The 18,520-nt window shown below is 53.7% G+C and overlaps 1 protein-coding gene across 1 annotated transcript in view; it reads right to left on the reverse strand.

The window, feature by feature from the left end:
• Window positions 1–1,831: 1,831 nt before the first annotated feature.
• The window catches only part of LOC142907359 (origin recognition complex subunit 1-like), a 33,701-nt gene continuing 17,012 nt past the window's right edge, over window positions 1,832–18,520 (reverse strand). The window contains exons 6-14 of the mRNA XM_076056793.1: window positions 16,489–16,559; window positions 15,839–15,934; window positions 14,055–14,226; window positions 13,001–13,102; window positions 7,624–7,773; window positions 4,672–4,791; window positions 3,819–4,090; window positions 3,014–3,101; window positions 1,832–2,803 (exon numbers count right to left, since the gene is read on the reverse strand). Coding sequence (XP_075912908.1) covers window positions 2,603–2,803; window positions 3,014–3,101; window positions 3,819–4,090; window positions 4,672–4,791; window positions 7,624–7,773; window positions 13,001–13,102; window positions 14,055–14,226; window positions 15,839–15,934; window positions 16,489–16,559 — 1,272 coding nt within the window. The 3' untranslated portion in view covers window positions 1,832–2,602. The remainder of the gene's footprint in view (window positions 2,804–3,013; window positions 3,102–3,818; window positions 4,091–4,671; window positions 4,792–7,623; window positions 7,774–13,000; window positions 13,103–14,054; window positions 14,227–15,838; window positions 15,935–16,488; window positions 16,560–18,520) is intronic.

Raw genomic sequence — 18,520 nt, forward strand, 5'->3', positions numbered from 1 at the left:
CCCAAAAGTCAGGACACATGAGGGTGCTTTTATACAGGGTGGCCCAAAAGTCAGGGCAAATAGGTTATTATTATACAGGGTGGCCCAAAAGTCAGGGCAAATAGGTTATTATTATACAGGGTGGCCCAAAAGTCAGGGCAAATAGGTTATTATTATACAGGGTGGCCTAAAAGTCAGGGCAAATAGTTATTATTATACAGGGTGGCCCAAAAGTCAGGGCAAATAGGTTATTATTATACAGGGTGGCCCAAAAGTTAGGGCAAATAGGTTATTATTATACAGGGTGGCCCAATAGTCAGGGCAAATAGGTTATTATTATACAGGGTGGCCCAATAGTCAGGGCAAATAGGTTATTATTATACAGGGTGGCTCAAAAGTCAGGGCAAATAGGATATTATTATACAGGGTGGCCCAATAGTCAGGGCAAATAGGTTATTATACAGGGTGGCCCAAAAGTCAGGACAAATAGGTTATTATCATACAGGGCGGCCCAATAGTCAGGGCAAATAGGTTGTTATTATACAGGGTGGCCCAATAGTCAGGACAAATAGGTTATTATTATACAGGGTGGCCCAATAGTCAGGACAAATAGGTTATTATCATACAGGGCGGCCCAATAGTCAGGGCAAATAGGTTATTATTATACAGGGTGGCCCAATAGTCAGGGCAAATAGGTTATTATTATACAGGGTGGCCCAAAAGTCAGGGCAAATAGTTATTATCATACAGGGCGGCCCAATAGTCAGGGCAAATAGGTTATTATTATACAGGGTGGCCCAAAAGTCAGGGCAAATAGTTATTATCATACAGGGCGGCCCAATAGTCAGGGCAAATAGGTTATTATTATACAGGGTGGCCCAATAGTCAGGGCAAATAGGTTATTATTATACAGGGTGGCCCAATGGTCAGGGCAAATAGGTTATTATTATTATTATACAAGGTGGCCCAAAAGTCAGGGCAAATAGGTTATTATTATACAGGGTGGCCTAAAAGTCAGGGCAAATAGGTTATTCACATACAGGGTGGCCCAAAAGTCAGGGCAAATAGGTTATTAACATACAGGGCGGCCCAATAGTCTCTGGTTACACCAGCCCATAGGGGATTATTGTGTCCGTCCGTCGTACATCCAAAAATGGGAGGAGTGGGACTTGCTGGAGGGGAGGGTGGGGAGGGGCTGGGTGGGAGGGTGGGGCTGGGTGGGGCTGGGTGGGGAGGGGCTGGTCACCCCGTTGTGCCCTTATAAAACTCAACGTTTAACCTACTCACGCCGACTTGTGCCCGCCCTCAGTGGGACATATTTGCGGAATACACCACGTGGTGCCGCCGTTGACCCTGGCCATTGACCGAGCAACCAAACGTTCCTACCAGCTCCCTTCGCAGGAGAATGTGTTTATACCGGGCGGCCCAATAGTCAGGGCAAATAGGTTATTATTCTTCTTTGGTTCTTTCGGTAAAGTCACGTAGAATGAGAATGAGCGCTGGAGTGCTGTCCTCCAGACAGTCTCGTCCCTTCACCTAATGAAGGCCGCTTGTGTTGTGGCCGAAACGTCGTAAGAATATTATTGTGTTATTTTATTTTATTATTTTATTCTCATTCTACGTGACTTTACCGAAAGAACCAAAGAAGATGAATCCTTGCAGTCACGAAAGCTTTAAATCGAAATTTAGGTTATGAGACACAAAGGGGGAATTTTATACTGTGTGGCCCATTAGTCAGGACACATAGGGGCATTATTATACTGAGTGGCCCAAAAATCAGGACACATAGGGGCATTGTTATACAGGGTGGTCCACAGGGTATAGGGTGGAGTGTCAATCACAGAGACTCGTGTTTGGGTAAAAGTGTATTTATTGAAGTAACTGAGAGTAAAATAGTTTACTTGTGAGGTGGGGTACCCCATGGGTAGCCATGTTGGTGAGGTCAAGCCACAACCTGCTGGCAGCCATGTTGGTGAGGTTATGCTGGCGGCCATGTTGGTAAGGTTATGGTGGCCATGTTGCTGTGGTCACACTGATGGCCATGTTGGTATGGTCCGGTGGAGTCCCCCTACTGGCAGCCACGTGGGTAAGGTCACACCACCACCACCACCATAACCTCCCACTGACGGTCATATTCATAAGGTAAAACCGGTGGCTAGCCTGGTAAGGTTATGGGGTTCATGTTAGTAAGGTCACACATTCACTGTTGACCATGTTAGTAAAATTATGACCATGTTGGTAAGGTCACACTGGCGGCAATGCTGGCGAGGTCACACCGGCAGAGGCCATGTTGGTAAAGTCAAGAGGGCGGCCACATTGGTACAGTCACACTGGCAGCCACGCTTATACGGTCACACTGGCAGCCACGTTGGTAAGGGCACACTGGCGGCCACGGTACGGTCACACCGGCAGCCACGTTGGTAAGGTCACACCGGCGGCCATGCTGGTAAGGTCACACTGGCGGCGGCCACTTTGGTAAGGTCACACTGGCGGCAGCCACTTTGGTAAGGTCACACTGGTGGCCACGCTGGTAAGGTCACACTGGCGGCGGCCACGCTGGTAAGGTCACACCGGCGGCGGCCACTTTGGTAAGGTCACACTGGCGGCGGTCATGTTGGCGAGTTCACGCCGAGTCTCCGCCGCGCAGGGCGTAGAGGAGGTCCGCGCGCGGCACGTTAAGGCGAAGCCTGCGGCGCAGGCCGGGTGTGGAGGAGGAGAGGAGGAGGCGCGCCGAGAGGAGCCGTGAGCAGCTCCCGAGAGCTGCCGACACCGAGCAGGGGGGGTGCCCCGACAGCAGCAGCAGCGAGCGGAGGGACACAAACACCTGGGGGTGTGGGCGGGGGACACAGAGACAGAGGCTCTATCACTCTCCTACCTGAGTGAACCTGGACTCTCCCACCCACTCCCCCCCCCAAACAGAGTGAACTTGGACTCTCCCACCCACTCCCCCCCCCCCCCAAACAGAGTGAACTTGGACTCTCCCACCCACTCCCCCCCCCCAAACAGAGTGAACTTGGACTCTCCCATCACCCACCTGTCCGAAGGAAGTCTCCTCCAGCCCGGTCCGAGAGAATTCAGACAAAACGGCCTCCAGGAAGAACTTGTCCAGAGAGGAGCACTCTCTACACACGGACAGCACAGACAGAGACATGCAGACAGCACAGTCAAGCAGACAGCACAGACACGGAGACAGACACGAAGACAGAGGATAAAGAGACACGGCGGGAGAGACACGGAGACAGAGACACGAGGACAGCGGAGAAACACGCTGACAACAAAGACACGGAGAAAGACACAAGGGGAGAGAGACACAGACATAGAGGGAACACGATGACAGCGCAGACAGAGACACGGGCACAGAGACACGGAGATAGAGGAGATACGGGGATAAAGTAGATACGGGGACAGCGGAGACACGAGCAGAGAGACACGGAGATACAGAGACGGAAACAGCAGAGCCACGAAGACATCGGAGACAAACACACGGAGACAGAGACACGCAGACAGCGCAAACAGAGACACGGAGACAGAGACACGGGGAGAGAGACATGGAAATAGAGGAGACATGGGGACAGAGGCACGGGGACAGACACTGCGAGACAGAGACACGGAGACCGAGAGACACGGGGAGAGGGACATGAGGAGACATGGAGATAGAGGAAACACAGGGACAGAGACACAGGGACAGAGACAGAGGAGACATGGGGCGGGGGAGAAGAGGGAAACCATGAGGGATGTTGGAGGGAATGTTGTTGATAACGGTGATGGTGGTGGTACTGCTACTACTGAGCGAGCCACCAACCCCCCCCGACTCACCCCCCCCTTCACCCCCCACTCACCGAGTGGCTGCCACGCAGGGTGATCTGAACGTCTCCTCCAGTGCCGCCCCAACCTGCCTCAGGCCCACGCGAGGTTCCTTCCCATTGGCTGCCACAGCCGCCGCCCTCGCCGGGTCACGTGACCTCCCCGCGGCCCTCCTCCCATTGGCAGAGGAGGAGGTGGGGCAGGTGGGGGAGATGGATGAGGAGGCCTTCACCTCGGCAGCTGCGATTTCGGCCGCCCGGCGACAAACGTCGAGCATCCTGCGGGCATCACCAGACAGAGCAGCCACCTGGGGGGGTGAGAGGGGAGGGAGGGTGGAGTGGGTGAGTCCATGACGTCACCTCCTCTTGCATTGCATCACTTCCTGTTAGATCACACCACTTCCTGTTTGATTACATCAACTTTCTGAGCTGTGAAATCAAATCATGTCAATCTATGATGATAAATCCTGCTAATTATTATAAAGATTATATCACGAATCATAACTGAAACGTTATTAAACATCGTAAGTATTATTGCTAAACAGTGTACTGCTATATTCTTAGTTCTTTCGGTAAAGTCACGTTGAAGGGAAACAACAAAATAATAAAATATATATAAAACAATAAAAATTCTCACGACGTTCCCTTCAACGTGACTTTACCGAAAGAACTAAGAATATGAATTACTGCAGTCACGAAAGCTTTAAATCAAAATTTAAAGTGTACTGCTACTGAGAATGTGACATTGCTTCCTGTCACAACCTTAACGTGACATCACTTCATCCGTGAATAAATCCTTTGACATCACTTACTATCTCTCAGCATTCCCTGTGACATAACTGCCTGTCCCCTCCTCCCCCCCTCCCCCCCGGGTTGCATGATCCCTGACCTTGCGTGCCACCAGCTGGAGGGCGTCCGGTTCGAAGCTCGCGACCCCAGAGAGGTGCGACCTCGCGATCTCCTGCAGCTGCTGGAAGGAGTAGGGCTGGAAGCACATCCGGGTCAAACCCTGCGGGTGGTCACGGATGGCAGGAAGTGAGGTCACCGGGAAGAAGGGGGGGGGGGCACAGAAAGGGTGCGTGGGTGAGTGGGAGAGTGGATGAGTGAGTGGCTGAGTGAGTGACATCAGTTACTCATCAGTGGATTGATGCAGGCAAGGCCGGTGAGTCGGATGCCTTCTATGTCCTACTGTCACAGGAGCTAGCTAAAATGGCTCCTTGGGATCGTCATCCTGTTGGGTGATTTTAATGCTCGAGTGGGCCGTTACACTTGTACCTGGTCTGGAGTGATTGGAAGGCAAGGGCCAGATCAGCCCAATAACAACGGTAGGAGGCTGCTAGACTTTTGTGCAGCCCATGGGTTTGGAATTACCAACACGCTGTTCTGGTATCAGAGCATCCACACAATATCATGGATGCACGCTGGGTCCAAACAAGAACATCTGCTGGACTATACAGTGATGCGGGTCCATGTCCTTGACACCAGAACCTACCGTGGAGCTGATCTGCCCACTGACCATCGGCTTGTCATCTGTAAGATGCATCTGCCATTCTTCCACTCCAGTGGTGGGTGTACATCCAGGACCCCATTCAAACACAGTTGCCTGGTCTGAGGTTGCTAATGAAAATTGCAAGCGAGACTTTCATTATCATTTCCAGCTGTGGTTGGCATCGTCCCCCCCCCCTCCTCCTGATGCCGAAGGGAAATGGGAAAATGGTAGAGGTTTATGACTGGCTCATGCAGCTGCAATGATTGCTTTGGGTACATGGTCCAAACCTCCCCAGAGACCCTGGCTGACAGAGATGTTGTTCCGGCTGGCTGAGAAAAATCGACAGGCCCACTCTCACCGTCTACAGCGGCCCACGTTAGGGAATGAGGCGGCTAACCGCAGCCTTCGCTCAGAGCTTTGGAGAGCCTTGCGGCACTGCAAGAATGGGTGGTGGTCGCGGGTTGCTGAGAAGATGGAGTATGCCTCAGTAGCCCCCGACCACAAATAACTCTTTAACGCCATCAAAAAAGTAACTTTCAGTGCCACACCGATCACCATCATTAGGTGAAAGAAAGGTGATCCGATCTCCAACCCTCAAGAACAGTTTTGCAGATTTTGAGCATTTCTGTGTGCCTCAAATATTGGAAGAAGTATGCATCCTCTGTGAGTGGCTGGCTGAAGTGCCATCTGTTGCGCAAGTACAGAAGGCGATCCAGAGTCTGAGCTCAGGAAAAGTGGTTGGCAGAGATGAGCTTCCAAGCAAAATGCTGAGGGATGGTGGTGTTTTTGCACAGACTGCCCTATATGAGATCATAATAACAGTCTGGACCACAGGATGGGTTCTGCAGGATTGTAAGGATGCCCTGCTATTCCCACTCTTTAAGAAGGGGAACCACACAAACTGCAACAACTATAGGGGCATCTCCCTGCTAAGTGTGCCGGGAAAGGTCCTGGCAAGGATTATTCAACATGGCCTTGCCAGGCACGCTGAGGAAAGGCTTGCGGAGCCCGAATGTGGTTTCAGGAAAGGGTGGTCCTGCACAGATGCCATATTTTCCGTCCGTCTGCAATAGCAGAGGTGTCGGGAATACCAAGACCTACATCTCTGCTTTGTTGAACTGGTCAAGGCCTATGATACCACGAGTAGGCCTGCGCTCTGCGTTGTTCTTCGTGTTTTCGGAGTACCTGACTCTCTGTTCACGATCATTAAGGACCTTCATGATGGTGGGCAGGCCCGGGTAAAACTACGTGGCTAGGAGTTGGAGCCATTCTCTATTCACCTTGGGGTGCGACAGGCATTTCCTCTGGCTCCCACATTATTGAACATCTACTTCGACCACGTAGATAGATGTTAAAGGGAAACTGATCGATGCCTGGGTGCGGTCAAGGGCTGGCTCCCCATTGCTCAACCATGTTATGTATGCTGATGATCTGGTGATTGCTGCTTACTTAGAGAGGAGCCCTTCTTTCTCTATGCTTGCGAAACCTGGACCCCCCCCCTAAAGGAACATCTTCGCCGGTTAGAAACATTTCGGCTGGCCTGCATACGATCCGTCCTGGGTTTATGCAGGCTGGATTGTGCGAGGAGCTTACAAATCCTTGAATGATCGGGGCAAGGTCCCATTGGTGAGTTCCTGCGGCAGGCAAGGCTGCGTTGGCTGGGTGAAGTAGCCCACATGCCCAGTCACCACATGCCTAAAGAGCTTTTGTTTCACCAGATAGAGGGGGCAAAACGAGTACGGTATGGGCTAGAGAAGAGATGGAGTGATGGAGTGATGTGGTACAAGAGGATGTGGAGCTGAGTGGACTTGCCGATGACTGATACCAGCGGTGTCAAGATCGGCCTCTGTGGAGGAGGCTCGTGAAGGACGCTACTGGAGGGCAGAAGAGCGACGCTCACAACAACGAGCGGAGTGCCGGGTGGCTAAAGCACAGCAAGTTGGCACAGTAGGGGGCACAGGTGGTGCATCATCCAGTCATCTCAGTCGGTCAACCCATGGCACCTGAGTGTGTCTCGTGACCTCCTGCCAGCGGGCGTTCGGCACTTGACGTGGCCTTAACGTGCACATAGCCTGCCACAAGTGGAGTGGTGATGTCACTGCCACTTAGTGTTGAATGGCGGTTGTTGTTGTGTGAGTAAGTGAGTGAGTGAGTGGGTGGGTGGGTGAGTGTGGGTGGATGGGTGAGTGGGTGGTTGAGTGAGTGAGTGGGTGGGCGAGTGAGTTGGTGAGTGGGTGGGCGAGTGAGTTGGTGGGTGGGTGAGTGAGTGGGTGAGTGGGTGAGTGAGTGGGTGAGTGGGTGAGTGAGTTGGTGAGTGAGTGGGTGAGGAGCTACGGTGCGAGCGACACTTACCAGCCGGCTGCTCACCCTGGTGAGCATCACCCTCTCAGGTAAGTCCAAGGTGTTGGCAATGGCGAGAAGAATGAGGCAAGAGGAGCCTCCGGTAGCCCAATCACTGAGTGAGTAGAGCAGGTCCTGCCTCCTTGTCACCAGCAGGTCCAGCTACACACATAGAGAGTCACTGAACTACTCACCCACTCACTTACCCACACAGTCACTCACTGACCCACCCACCCACTCACCTCACCCACTGACCTACTCACTCACCAAGAGAACTACTCACGCACTCACCAACAAACCCACTCACTCACCAACAATCCCACTCACCCGCCCACAAACTCACTCCTTAACCGAACCACTCACCCACCCACCCTTACTTATGGCAGTCCATCGATACGAAGATAACGTTGTTTCCATTGTTTGTTGGTAAAAGTATTTGCTAGTGGCTATCGCCACCGGCGATGATGCCACTGCAGATGGCTACGAAGCCCAATCCTAGAGCCACATATCCTGCCGCAGCTGGCAGATGTAAGGCCTGGGATGGTTCTGGTACAGCGTGTTGGTGTCTGCGCTGTTGATGTGTTTGACCCCTGTGTCGCATAAGGAGTGCCTTAGTAGGCTGTCGGCTGCAGCTGCCTCAAGGTCGCTAAGCTTGATGTTGCACCTCTTCAGTGTCCCCTTCAGCTGAAACTTATACCTCAGTTTTTGACTGCCCAGTCTTCTGCTGGCTGGCGGGAGTTGTCCACAGAGAACCTGACGAGGTAGGCGACTGCCAGGCATCCGAATGACGTGGCCCACCCAGCGGAGTTGCCTCTTTGCTAGCGTTACATCCATGCTGATGGTCTCAGTACGCTGGAGGATATCAACGTGAGGTACAGGATCCTCCCAAGTGAGGCCAAGAATCCGTTTCAAGCATCTGATGTTGAAAGCCTCGAGGCAGGCATCTGATGTGAGAGCGGTCGGTTGCCATAGGGTAACGTTGACACGCAGACTGCCAGGTAGACGGCAACTTTCGTTGGTGTCTTTAGATTGTTGTTCTCAAAGACTTGAGAGTGCAGTCTATCAAAGGCTACTGAGATAAGGTTGAGGGCATCTCGGACAGAGTGATCAGAGGTTTTTTTTTTATTAAGGAGTGTGTCAAAGTGTTCTGCCCAGCGCTCAATGATTTGCCGTTTCTCCTTGAGTAGCGCAGAGCCGTCTGCTGATCTTACCGGGGTGATGTTTTGTTTCTGAGGGTTGTACAAGTGACTTGGCAGCATTGTAAAATTGCATGGGCACTGTTGGTGTCTGCGTAGCTCTCGATTTCTTGAGCTTCCCTGAGCCACCAACTCGTTTTCCATGAACCGGAATCTTCTCCGAGTCTCCGCACCCGCATGGCTTCCCAGCGAGAGAGAAGAGAGCAAGACTGGGGATTGGAGAGGTAAGCAATGTGGGCTTTGCATTTTGCCTCTAGGAGCTCTCCCGTATTTCAGGGGAGCTGTCGTCAAACCAATCCTGGTGACGTGTTTTGGGTGAAGCCAATTGTCTGGGAGGCAGCTTGGTCCATGGTTGAGCTCAGCTTTGACCATTCGCTGTCCATGTGGAGGGCGCCGTCAACACTGGTGGCCGCCCTCGAGTGCGTCAGCAAGCCCGTCAGGACAGTCTGCTGTGGAACTTTAACACGGAGGCTTTCGTGACCAATATCATCCACAACAGGTTTTTTTTGGGTTAGATGGCCTAAATATGTCGTTGAACCCGCCACCACCCAACACAGCCAATTGGTAAGGGTTGTCACATAAACAGAACATGCCAATTCGTTACTAGCGCAGAAGAGTTCCTGACGACTCGGAGACGGAGGTGAAGGTTAAGGGCTTGTGCCGGTAGTTTATTAAGGGCTGATGCCAGTAAAACACGGGGATACACTTCCCCACAATGGGAGAGGGTCCTAGGCTGGGTCCTGGCCCTCCATTCCACCCTGCTCAGTCCCTTGTCTCCAGCTACGACCCCACTTACGTCACAGGCTCCCGTTTAAGTCTCGCTGCGGGACATGACGTCATCCCGCCCGCAGGCGCGCATGACGCCACCTCCCGTGACGTCATCGCCCCTGGAGGCGAGCGTGACGTCATGTCCGCAACTAGTCCTCTACACTAGTACAACGAACCGGTGTGTTGGAGAGCAAAGCCACAGCATTTACAATCTGAGAACGACATTTCGCCAGTAAGCACAACTAGCTTCATCAGGCGACAGCCAGATTTGGAAGTTTGACAAGAAGTTTGGAGATTCAAGGTTGTCATTTTTGAGGCTGCTGCTTTTTGTGTGGTAAACGGATCTTGATGTTGAACTTTCATCCGATAAACCTATGGTCGGTCCGGCATTCGGCTCCGCGCATGGCCTGGGTTACGGAGAAATGGTTTTGGTCTTGTTGGCGAGTGATGAAGTAGTCCAACAGATGCCAGCGTTTGGAGCGGGGGTGCATCCAAGATGTTTTGGGATTGTTTTTCACTTGAAAGAATGCATTTGTTGTGACCAATTTGTGTTCGCAGCACAGCAAGAGGAATATTGGGCCATTGTCGTTTAATTTTCCGATGCCGTGATTTACAATAACTCCATGCCAGAGCCTGGCATCGGTGCCCACTCCGGAGTTAAACTCACCCATGAGAACCAGTCTGTCCGAGCGAGGGATTCTGGATAGTGCAGCATCAAGGGAATCATAGAAGGCGTCTTTGGCGTTGTCATCTGCATCCAGGGTGGGAGCGTAGGCACTTGTGAGAGTGCCAAAACGGCCTTTCACGAGTGGGGTGTGCCAGGTCATAATGCCTTTCACTGATCCTGTAAGACTCAGGGATGTTGCGGAGTAGTTTGCTTCTGACTTTTAAAGCCACCTCCATGAAGTCCATGGGCATCTCTCAGAAGGCCCTTCCAGAAGGTGTAACCTTCGCTGACCTCCGTCAGGTAGTCTTCGCCAGGGGAACCGGGTTGCACTTAGTGCTTTAATATCAACATTGTGCCTCTTTTTGAGTTTGTGTGCAACAAGGGCAGTCCGTCTGCGAGGTCCTTCTGTTCCATCCCGAACGTCAGTGAGAGTGCGTACATTCCAGGTAGCCCAGATCCATCATTTCAGTAGGTTTTGATTTTCGACCGTACAAGGGGGGATTTCCTTGACGGCTGCGGTTAGCCGCCCAGGTGTGGGAAGAAGGGGCAATGGTCAGGTCACCTTTTTATAGACCCTACCCCATTGAGGGGTGAGCAGTGCGGACCCTTAAGAGAACTGCTCGGTCACACGAGCAGTTGCCGACAACGGATATCAAACACGCGCCCCGACTCTGTGTGGGACTCCAGCTAGAAGCTCCCCACAGTCACATCCATGACCTGCCCCTGTCACTCTGTCCTGTCGCCAGAGGGCTTCTATGGCAGACGCAATAGCCCTGCGCTGTTCCGGTGGCAAGAGAGAAAACTCGAGACAGCCTTCAGGTGAGCAGGCCTGCAAGGGGGCTGCCACAATCTTCCATTTTTAAAGTCGGCCGAATGTGTGTCCCCCCCAACACAATTTTTGGATCGCACTTAGTCTGGGACCTCGAACTTACCCCCATGGGTGACCCTACCAGAAATTAAATTCTCCGGAGGGCATCGCTCTCGGGTTCATTGAAACACACGAACCTTTCCACCACTACAAGGTGACGATCCTAGGACTGACTCAACCACCCACCCATGCACTGACTCACCTGTCCACTCACTCACCTGCCCACTCACTCAACCACACACCCACTTACTCATCCACTCACTGAACCAATCGCCTACTTCCCCACTCCCCCCGCACTCATACATCCACTCACCCAGTAACGCACTCACAGGGTTTGGCAACTTCCTCCGATATCCGAGGCTTCGCAACCACCACTCACTCACTCACCTCTCCTGGTCACCAACAGGTCCAGCTACACACAAAGAAGGTCACTCAGCTACCCACTCACTCACCTACCCACTCACCTACTTACCCACCCATTCACCTACTCGCTCACCCACCCACTCACCTACTCGCTCATCCATTCGCCCAGTTAACCACTTACACACCAACCTACTTACTTACTCACATAACCACTCACGGACTCACTCAGCCATCCACTCACCCACTCAATCAGTCACCCACTCACCCAGACATTGGAGGAAGTAGCCAAACTCTGCGAGTGGTTGTGTAAATAGGTGGGTGTCTGAGTGAGTGGGTGGTTAGGTAGGTGAATGGGTGGTGGATGAGTGAGTGGGTGAGTAGATGAAGGGTGGCTGAGTGAGTGGGTGGGTAGCTGAGTGAGTAAATGGGTCGTGAGTGGGTGGTTGAGGTGCGTCGGTGGGTGAGTAGGTGAATGGGTGGCTGAGTGGGTGGGTAGCTGAGTGGGTGTGAGTGGGTTGGTGAGTGAGTGGGTGTCTGAGTGAGTTGGTCAATGGATGGTAAGTGGGGAGTGGGTAAGTGAGTGGTACGTGGGTGGGTGGCTGAGTGATTGGGTGGGTGAGTGTGTGAGTGAATGGTTAGCTGAGTGGGTGTGTGAGTGGGTGTATGGGGGATGTTCCCCGTGGACCCCCCTAATGGAACATCTTCGCCGGTTAGAAACATTTAGGCTGGCCTGCCTACGATCCATCCTGGGTTTAACCAGGCTGGATTGTGTGAGGAGCTCACAAATCCTTGAAAGATCTGGGCACGGTCCCATCGGTGAGCTCCTCCGGCAGGCAAGGCTGCGTTGGCTGGGTCATGTAGCCCGCATGCCCAGCCACCGCATGCCAAAACAGCTTTTGTTCGGCCGGATCGAGGGGGCTAAACGGGCGCGGCGCGGGCTAGAGAACAGATGGAGTGACGTGGTACAGGAGGACGTGGAGCTGAGTGGACTTGCCGATGACTGGTACCAGCGGTGTCAAGATCGGCCTCTGTGGAGGAGGCTCGTGAAGGACGCTACTGGGCAGTTGGAGGCAGTCGCCCTCCAACAACAACGGAGGGCGGAGGAGCGACGCTCACAACAACGAGCGGAGCGCCGGGTGGCTAAAGCACAGCAGGTTGGCACAATAGGGGGCACAGGTGGTGCATCAGCCAGTCATCTCAGTCAGTCGACCCGTGGCACCTGCTGGGTCTGCCCCGTGACCTCCTGCCAGCGGGCGTTCGACACTCCACGTGGCCTCAAGGTGCACATGGCCTGGCACAAGCGTCGTGGTTGACGTCACCGCCACTTAGTGGCAAATGGCGGTTGTTGATGTTGTTGTTGTTATGGGGGGTTCGGTGTGTGGGGGTTTAGGTGAGTGGGTGTCTGAGTGAGTGGGTGGGTGAGTGATTGGGTGGGTGAGTGTGTGAGTGGATGGTTAGCTGAGTGGGTGTGTGAGTGGGTGGACGTCTGAGTGAGTGGGTGAATGTATGGTGAGCGGTATTCCTCACCTCGTCAAGGATGAGCAGCACGGATCTCTTGCTGCGTCGAGCGAAGAGCTCGTTGAGAATCTGAGCGGCACGAGACGGAGCGGCTCGCTCACCGCTCATCGCCTGAGTCACGGGGTGGGTGAGTGGGGAGGGGGGGGGAAGTTGGAGTAAGTAGGGGGTGAATGGGGGGGTAAGTGGGTGATTGAGGGGGTAAGTGAGTGGGTGGTGGGTGAGAGGGGTATGGCGAGTGAGTGGGAGGGTGAGTGAGTTGGGGGGGGGGGGTGAGTGAGTGGGGGGGGGTGAGTGAGTGGGGGGGGGTGAGTGAGTGGGGAGTGACTGGGGGGGTGAGTGGGGGAGTGAGTGGGTGAGGGGGTGAGTGTGGGGGTGATTGAGTGGGGGGGTGAGTGAGTGGGGGGGGTGAGTGGGTGGGGGGTGACTGGGGGGGTGAGTGGAGGAGTGGGTGAGGGGATGAGTGGGAGGGTGACTGGGGGGTGAGTGAGTGGGGGGGGTGAGTGACTGGGGGGGGTGAGTGGGGGGGTGAGTGGTTGGGGAGTGACTGGGGGGGTGAGTGAGTGGGTGAGGGGGTGAGTGGGGGAGTGAGTGGGTGAGGGGGTGAGTGTGGGGGTGAGTGAGTGGGGGAGTGAGTGGGTGACGGGGTGAGTGTGGGGGTGAGTGAGTGGGGGGGGTGAGTGACTGGGGAGGGTGAGCGAGTGGGAGGGTGAGTGGGTGGGGGGTGACTGGGGGGGTGAGTGGGGGAGTGAGTGGGTGACGGGGTGAGTGTGGGGGTGAGTGAGTGGGAGGGTGAGTGAGTGGGAGGGTGAGTGAGTTGGGGGGGGGGGTGAGTGAGTGGGGGGGGTGAGTGGGTGGGGGGTGACTGGGGGGGGGGTGAGTGGAGGAGTGGGTGAGGGGGTGAGTGTGGGGGTGAGTGGATGGGTGAGTGAGTGAGCAGGGTGGTGAGTGAGTGGGTGGGTGACTGGATGAGTGATGGAGACAGTGGAGACACAGAGACAAATGGAGACACGGAGACATTGGGGACAGTGCAGACACAGAGACAGACAGAGAGAGGAGGAGCCACCTTCAGCAGCTTGCTATAGACTTGTCTGGGTTCCGTGAGCTCCATAGCATTGATGGAGACAACGGTGAGAGCCTCGTCTCCCCGGGGCCCCGCCTGGTCCACGAGGTAGGAAAGCACGGCTCGGATGGTGGCAGTCTTTCCTGTCCCCGGGACGCCAGAGATAAACATGCACCTGGGGTGACACGGGGGGAGACACGGGGGAGACACGGGGGAGAAACGGGGGAGACACGGGGTGACAGGGGGAGACACGGGGGAGACACGGGGCAGACACGGGGGAGACACGGGGTGACAGGGGGAGACACGGGGGAGACACGGGGGGACACGGGGGAGACACGGGGTGACATGGGGGAGACACGGGGGAGACACGGGGGAGACACGGGGTGACAGGGGGAGACACGGGGGAGACACGCGGGAGACACGGGGTGACAGGGGGAGACACGGGGGAGACACGGGGTGACAGGGGGATACACGGGGTGACAGGGGGAGACACGGGGGAGACACGGGGTGACAGGGGGAGACACGGGGTGACAGGGGGAGACACGCGGGAGACACGGGGGAGACACGGGGGAGACACGCGGGAGACACGGGGGAGACACGGGGTGACAGGGGGAGACACGGGGGAGACACGCGGGAGACACGGGGGAGACACGGGGGAGACACGGGGGAGACACGGGGGAGACACGGGGGGACACGGGGCACGGGGAGACACGGGGGAGACACGGGGTGACAGGGGGAGACACGGGGTGACAGGGGGAGACACGGGGGAGACACGGGGAAGACACGGGGTGACACGGGGAGACACAGGGGAGACACGGGGCAGACACGGGGCAGACACGGGGGAGACACGGGGAAGACACGGGGTGACAGGGGCAGACACGGGGGGAGACACGGGGAGACACGCGGGAGACACGGGGGAGACACGGGGGAGACACGGGGAAGACACGGGGTGACACGGGGAGACACGGTGAGTTGATGATGATAGTGATGACGGTGGTGTTGTTATTAATGTTGATGGTGATGTTGATGGTAGTGGTGCTAATGGCAGTGATGACGGTGATGTTATTAATAGTGATGGTGATGTTGATAGTAATGGTGAAGGTGTTAATGGTACTGGGTCCAAGAAGACTGGAGACGGAGCGCTTGAGGCAACTCATTTATTCAATACAACTTCGTGATACACGGGTCCCTAACACAGAGGGGTAGCGGCCCCTCCACCCGATACCCAAGGAGGTATTACCTCCGGGCTAGCGTGTCCTATCACTGGGGCGAGTACTCTCAACCCTCCGGCTAAGGGGACCTAAGGGGAGGCTATCTGACCTGACCCAGCCAAGGTCCACCGGTCCCGGCCACTGGCCCACTACAGCCCCGGCCCTTAGAAGGACGTCGGGTCTGGGGGTTCCCAGGGTCCTCGCCGAGCTGGGGTCTTCTTTCTTCAGCTTGACGAAGACTGCCGGACTCGTCCAGAGGTCCGGCTTTTAGACTCGTGCCAGGGTCTCTCCGCCCCTGGCCACACCCTCCTTCCGGAACTCTCCAGGTGGCTCTGGAATATCCCCCCAACCCCTCTCTTGGGGCTGGGAGAACCTCGTGTCCCAACGTCCCGGCTCATCCTACCCATCCTGAGTTACCACCCCCTATGGACACAAGTCTGCTACTACAGGTGAGTATATACAATGCTTGTCAATGATGCTACATTAGTGATGAAGGTGATGGTGGTGGCGATTATGTTGATAGTGGTAGTAATTGTGATGATGTTGATAGTGATATTGATGACGATGGTAGCTCACCCTCCACTTAGAGTGTCCAGTTTACTCTCCACAAAATCCAAAATCTCGTGGAACTCCGACTCCCTGCAAGGGAGACACGGCAGAGACACGGACGGCCTGGGGGAGACACAGAGTGAAACACAGGGGCGACAGGGGGACACAGAGTGAGACACAGGGAGACACAGGGAGACACAGGGAGACACAGGGAGACACGGAGAGACACGGGGAGACATGGAGAGACATGGAGAGACAGGGGAGACACGGGGAGACATGGAGAGACATGGAGAGACATGGAGAGACAGGGGAGACACGGAGAGACGGGGGAGACATAGGAGAGAAACAGAGAGACAGGGGAGACACAGGGAGACACGGAGAGACAGGGGAGACACGGGAGAGACACAGGGAAGACACGGGGAGACACGGGGAGACACGGGGAAACACGGGGAGACACGAGGAGACACGGGGAGACACAGAGAGACAGGGGAGACACGGAGAGACACGGGGAAACACGGGAGACACATGGGGGAGACACGGAGAGACACGGGAGACACGTGGGAGACACGGGGGAGACACGGGGGAGACACGGGGAGACACGGGGAGACACGGAGAGACACGTGGGAGACACGTGGGAGACACGTGGGAGACACGGGGAGACAGGGGGAGCCACAGACCCGGTTTCTGTCTTCAGCGCTTGGGTCCTTGAAGGCAGTTTAGGTGTTCGAGTGGTCTTGGTTTTTTGTGCCTGTACAGAATAATGAATACTCATTTATATCATTTTGGGCATCCACGTATACACACATCATCATTAATATTAATTCGGATGTTTGTTAATATCCATTAGACTATTCAGCAGAATGTCCACTGCTATTCATTAGACAAGCTATTATTATTACACGTAAGATTATGCACCAATGTTCATTAGAAAACTAATTAATAGTAATGTTAATATGGACTTATATTCCTTAGAGCAACACCCATTAATCATCATTATGTTAATACCGTTGAGCATGTATTAGGTGAATGCTCATTAATATCACGTGGGGTAATAATTTATATCAATGCGATTAATACACAGGCATGTTCATGCCATTAATTTGCATCATAGATCTAATATTCATGAGGTGTAATATTAATAAGGTCAATGTTTGTTACTGTTCATGAGGTTAATGTAAATTAATATGTATAAGGCCTATAAACATTAATATAACATTAGGTCGATAAACACTGACATTAATTAGGCCTATAAATATTAACATTCATAAGGTCTATAAGCTTTATATTCGTTAGGTCTATAAACATTCATATTCATTCGGTGTATAACTATTAATATGAGATTTAAAAAAAATTAAAATACACGAGAGAAGAATCTCTCGTTAAGTGATTTGGTCGTTAAGCGAGGATAGCATAGACACGTTAAAAACGTACTTAATAATATTGAATCAATATTTATTACTACGTAAAGATGGCAGCAACATTATCAACACACAATTAATATTTATCGTACCTATAACAGTCTGTCTTTTAGAAGGGAATGGTCATTAAGCGAACACATTGAGCTCCCTACTATACACTACTCCACACTATACACTACACTATACACTACTCTACGGATGCCCGTTGTTAAACGGTTAGTCGTTAAGAGGGGTGGTCGTTAAGAGGTCTTCTACTCTACACTGCTGTTTGTTTCATCCTAGTGAGGGTCGTGGCGGCAGCAAGTTGAGTAGGGCGGTCCAGACCTCCCTTTCCCTGGCGACAGACTCTAGCTCTTCCTGGGGAATTCCCAGGCGATCACGGAGAGGGAGCCCGGCAAACCTTGCGGAGAAACCTCATTTCGGCCCCCTAGTACCCGCGATCTCAACCTGTCATTACCAAAAGCTCCTGATCATAAGTGAGGGTGGGAATGTAGCTTGACCTGTAAACTGAGATCTTTGTTCAAGAACTCAGCTCCCGCTTCACTACCACAGAAAGGTACAGCAGCCCCAACACCGTGGACACTGCACCGATCTGCCGGCCGATCTCCCGCACCCACTTACCATCACTCGCTAAAGAGACCCCCAGGCACTTAAACTCTTCCACTAAGGGCAGCTGTTCCCCCCTCATCTGGAGAGAACAATCCACCGTCTCCAGGAAGTGAACCGTGACCTCAGATTTGGAGGTGCCAATCCTCATCCCAGCTGGTTCACACTCGGCATCAAACTGTTCAAGTGCACGCTGAAGATCACAGACTGACGGGGCAAAGAGGACGTCACCTGCAAAAAGCAGCGATGCCACCTCCATGCCCCCATAACCAGATACTCTCCATACCTCGGAGTTCAACATCCACAGTGAATTAATTTGATTTAGCACCAAGAATATGGACACAGCTCTCACTCCGGTAATAGAAGGACCAGATGGACCACAAAAGCGGCACTGGTCCATCACACTCTGGCAGCACCTCCCACGAGACATTGCGGGGAACATGGTCATATGCTTTCTCCAAGTCTACAAAGCAGAGGTAGACTGGAGAAGAATACTTCTGTTGTGGTTAAAAACTTCGAGGGAGACCTCTCATGGAGGCAACGCGTTTTAATTGAGATAAACGATAACAATAGCAATAGCCGTAACACTAAGGGCTATGGCCCTTGTAACACTACGGGGTACAGCCCCGTCACCCGATAACCTAAGGGAGGTACAGCCTCCCTTCAAGCAGGCCCTACAGACTCC

Source organism: Petromyzon marinus, chromosome 78 (assembly GCF_048934315.1).
Source record: "Petromyzon marinus isolate PM22_M1 ecotype Great Lakes invasive population chromosome 78, UKy_Petmar_22M1.pri1.0, whole genome shotgun sequence".
Classification (NCBI taxonomy): domain Eukaryota; kingdom Metazoa; phylum Chordata; class Hyperoartia; order Petromyzontiformes; family Petromyzontidae; genus Petromyzon; species Petromyzon marinus.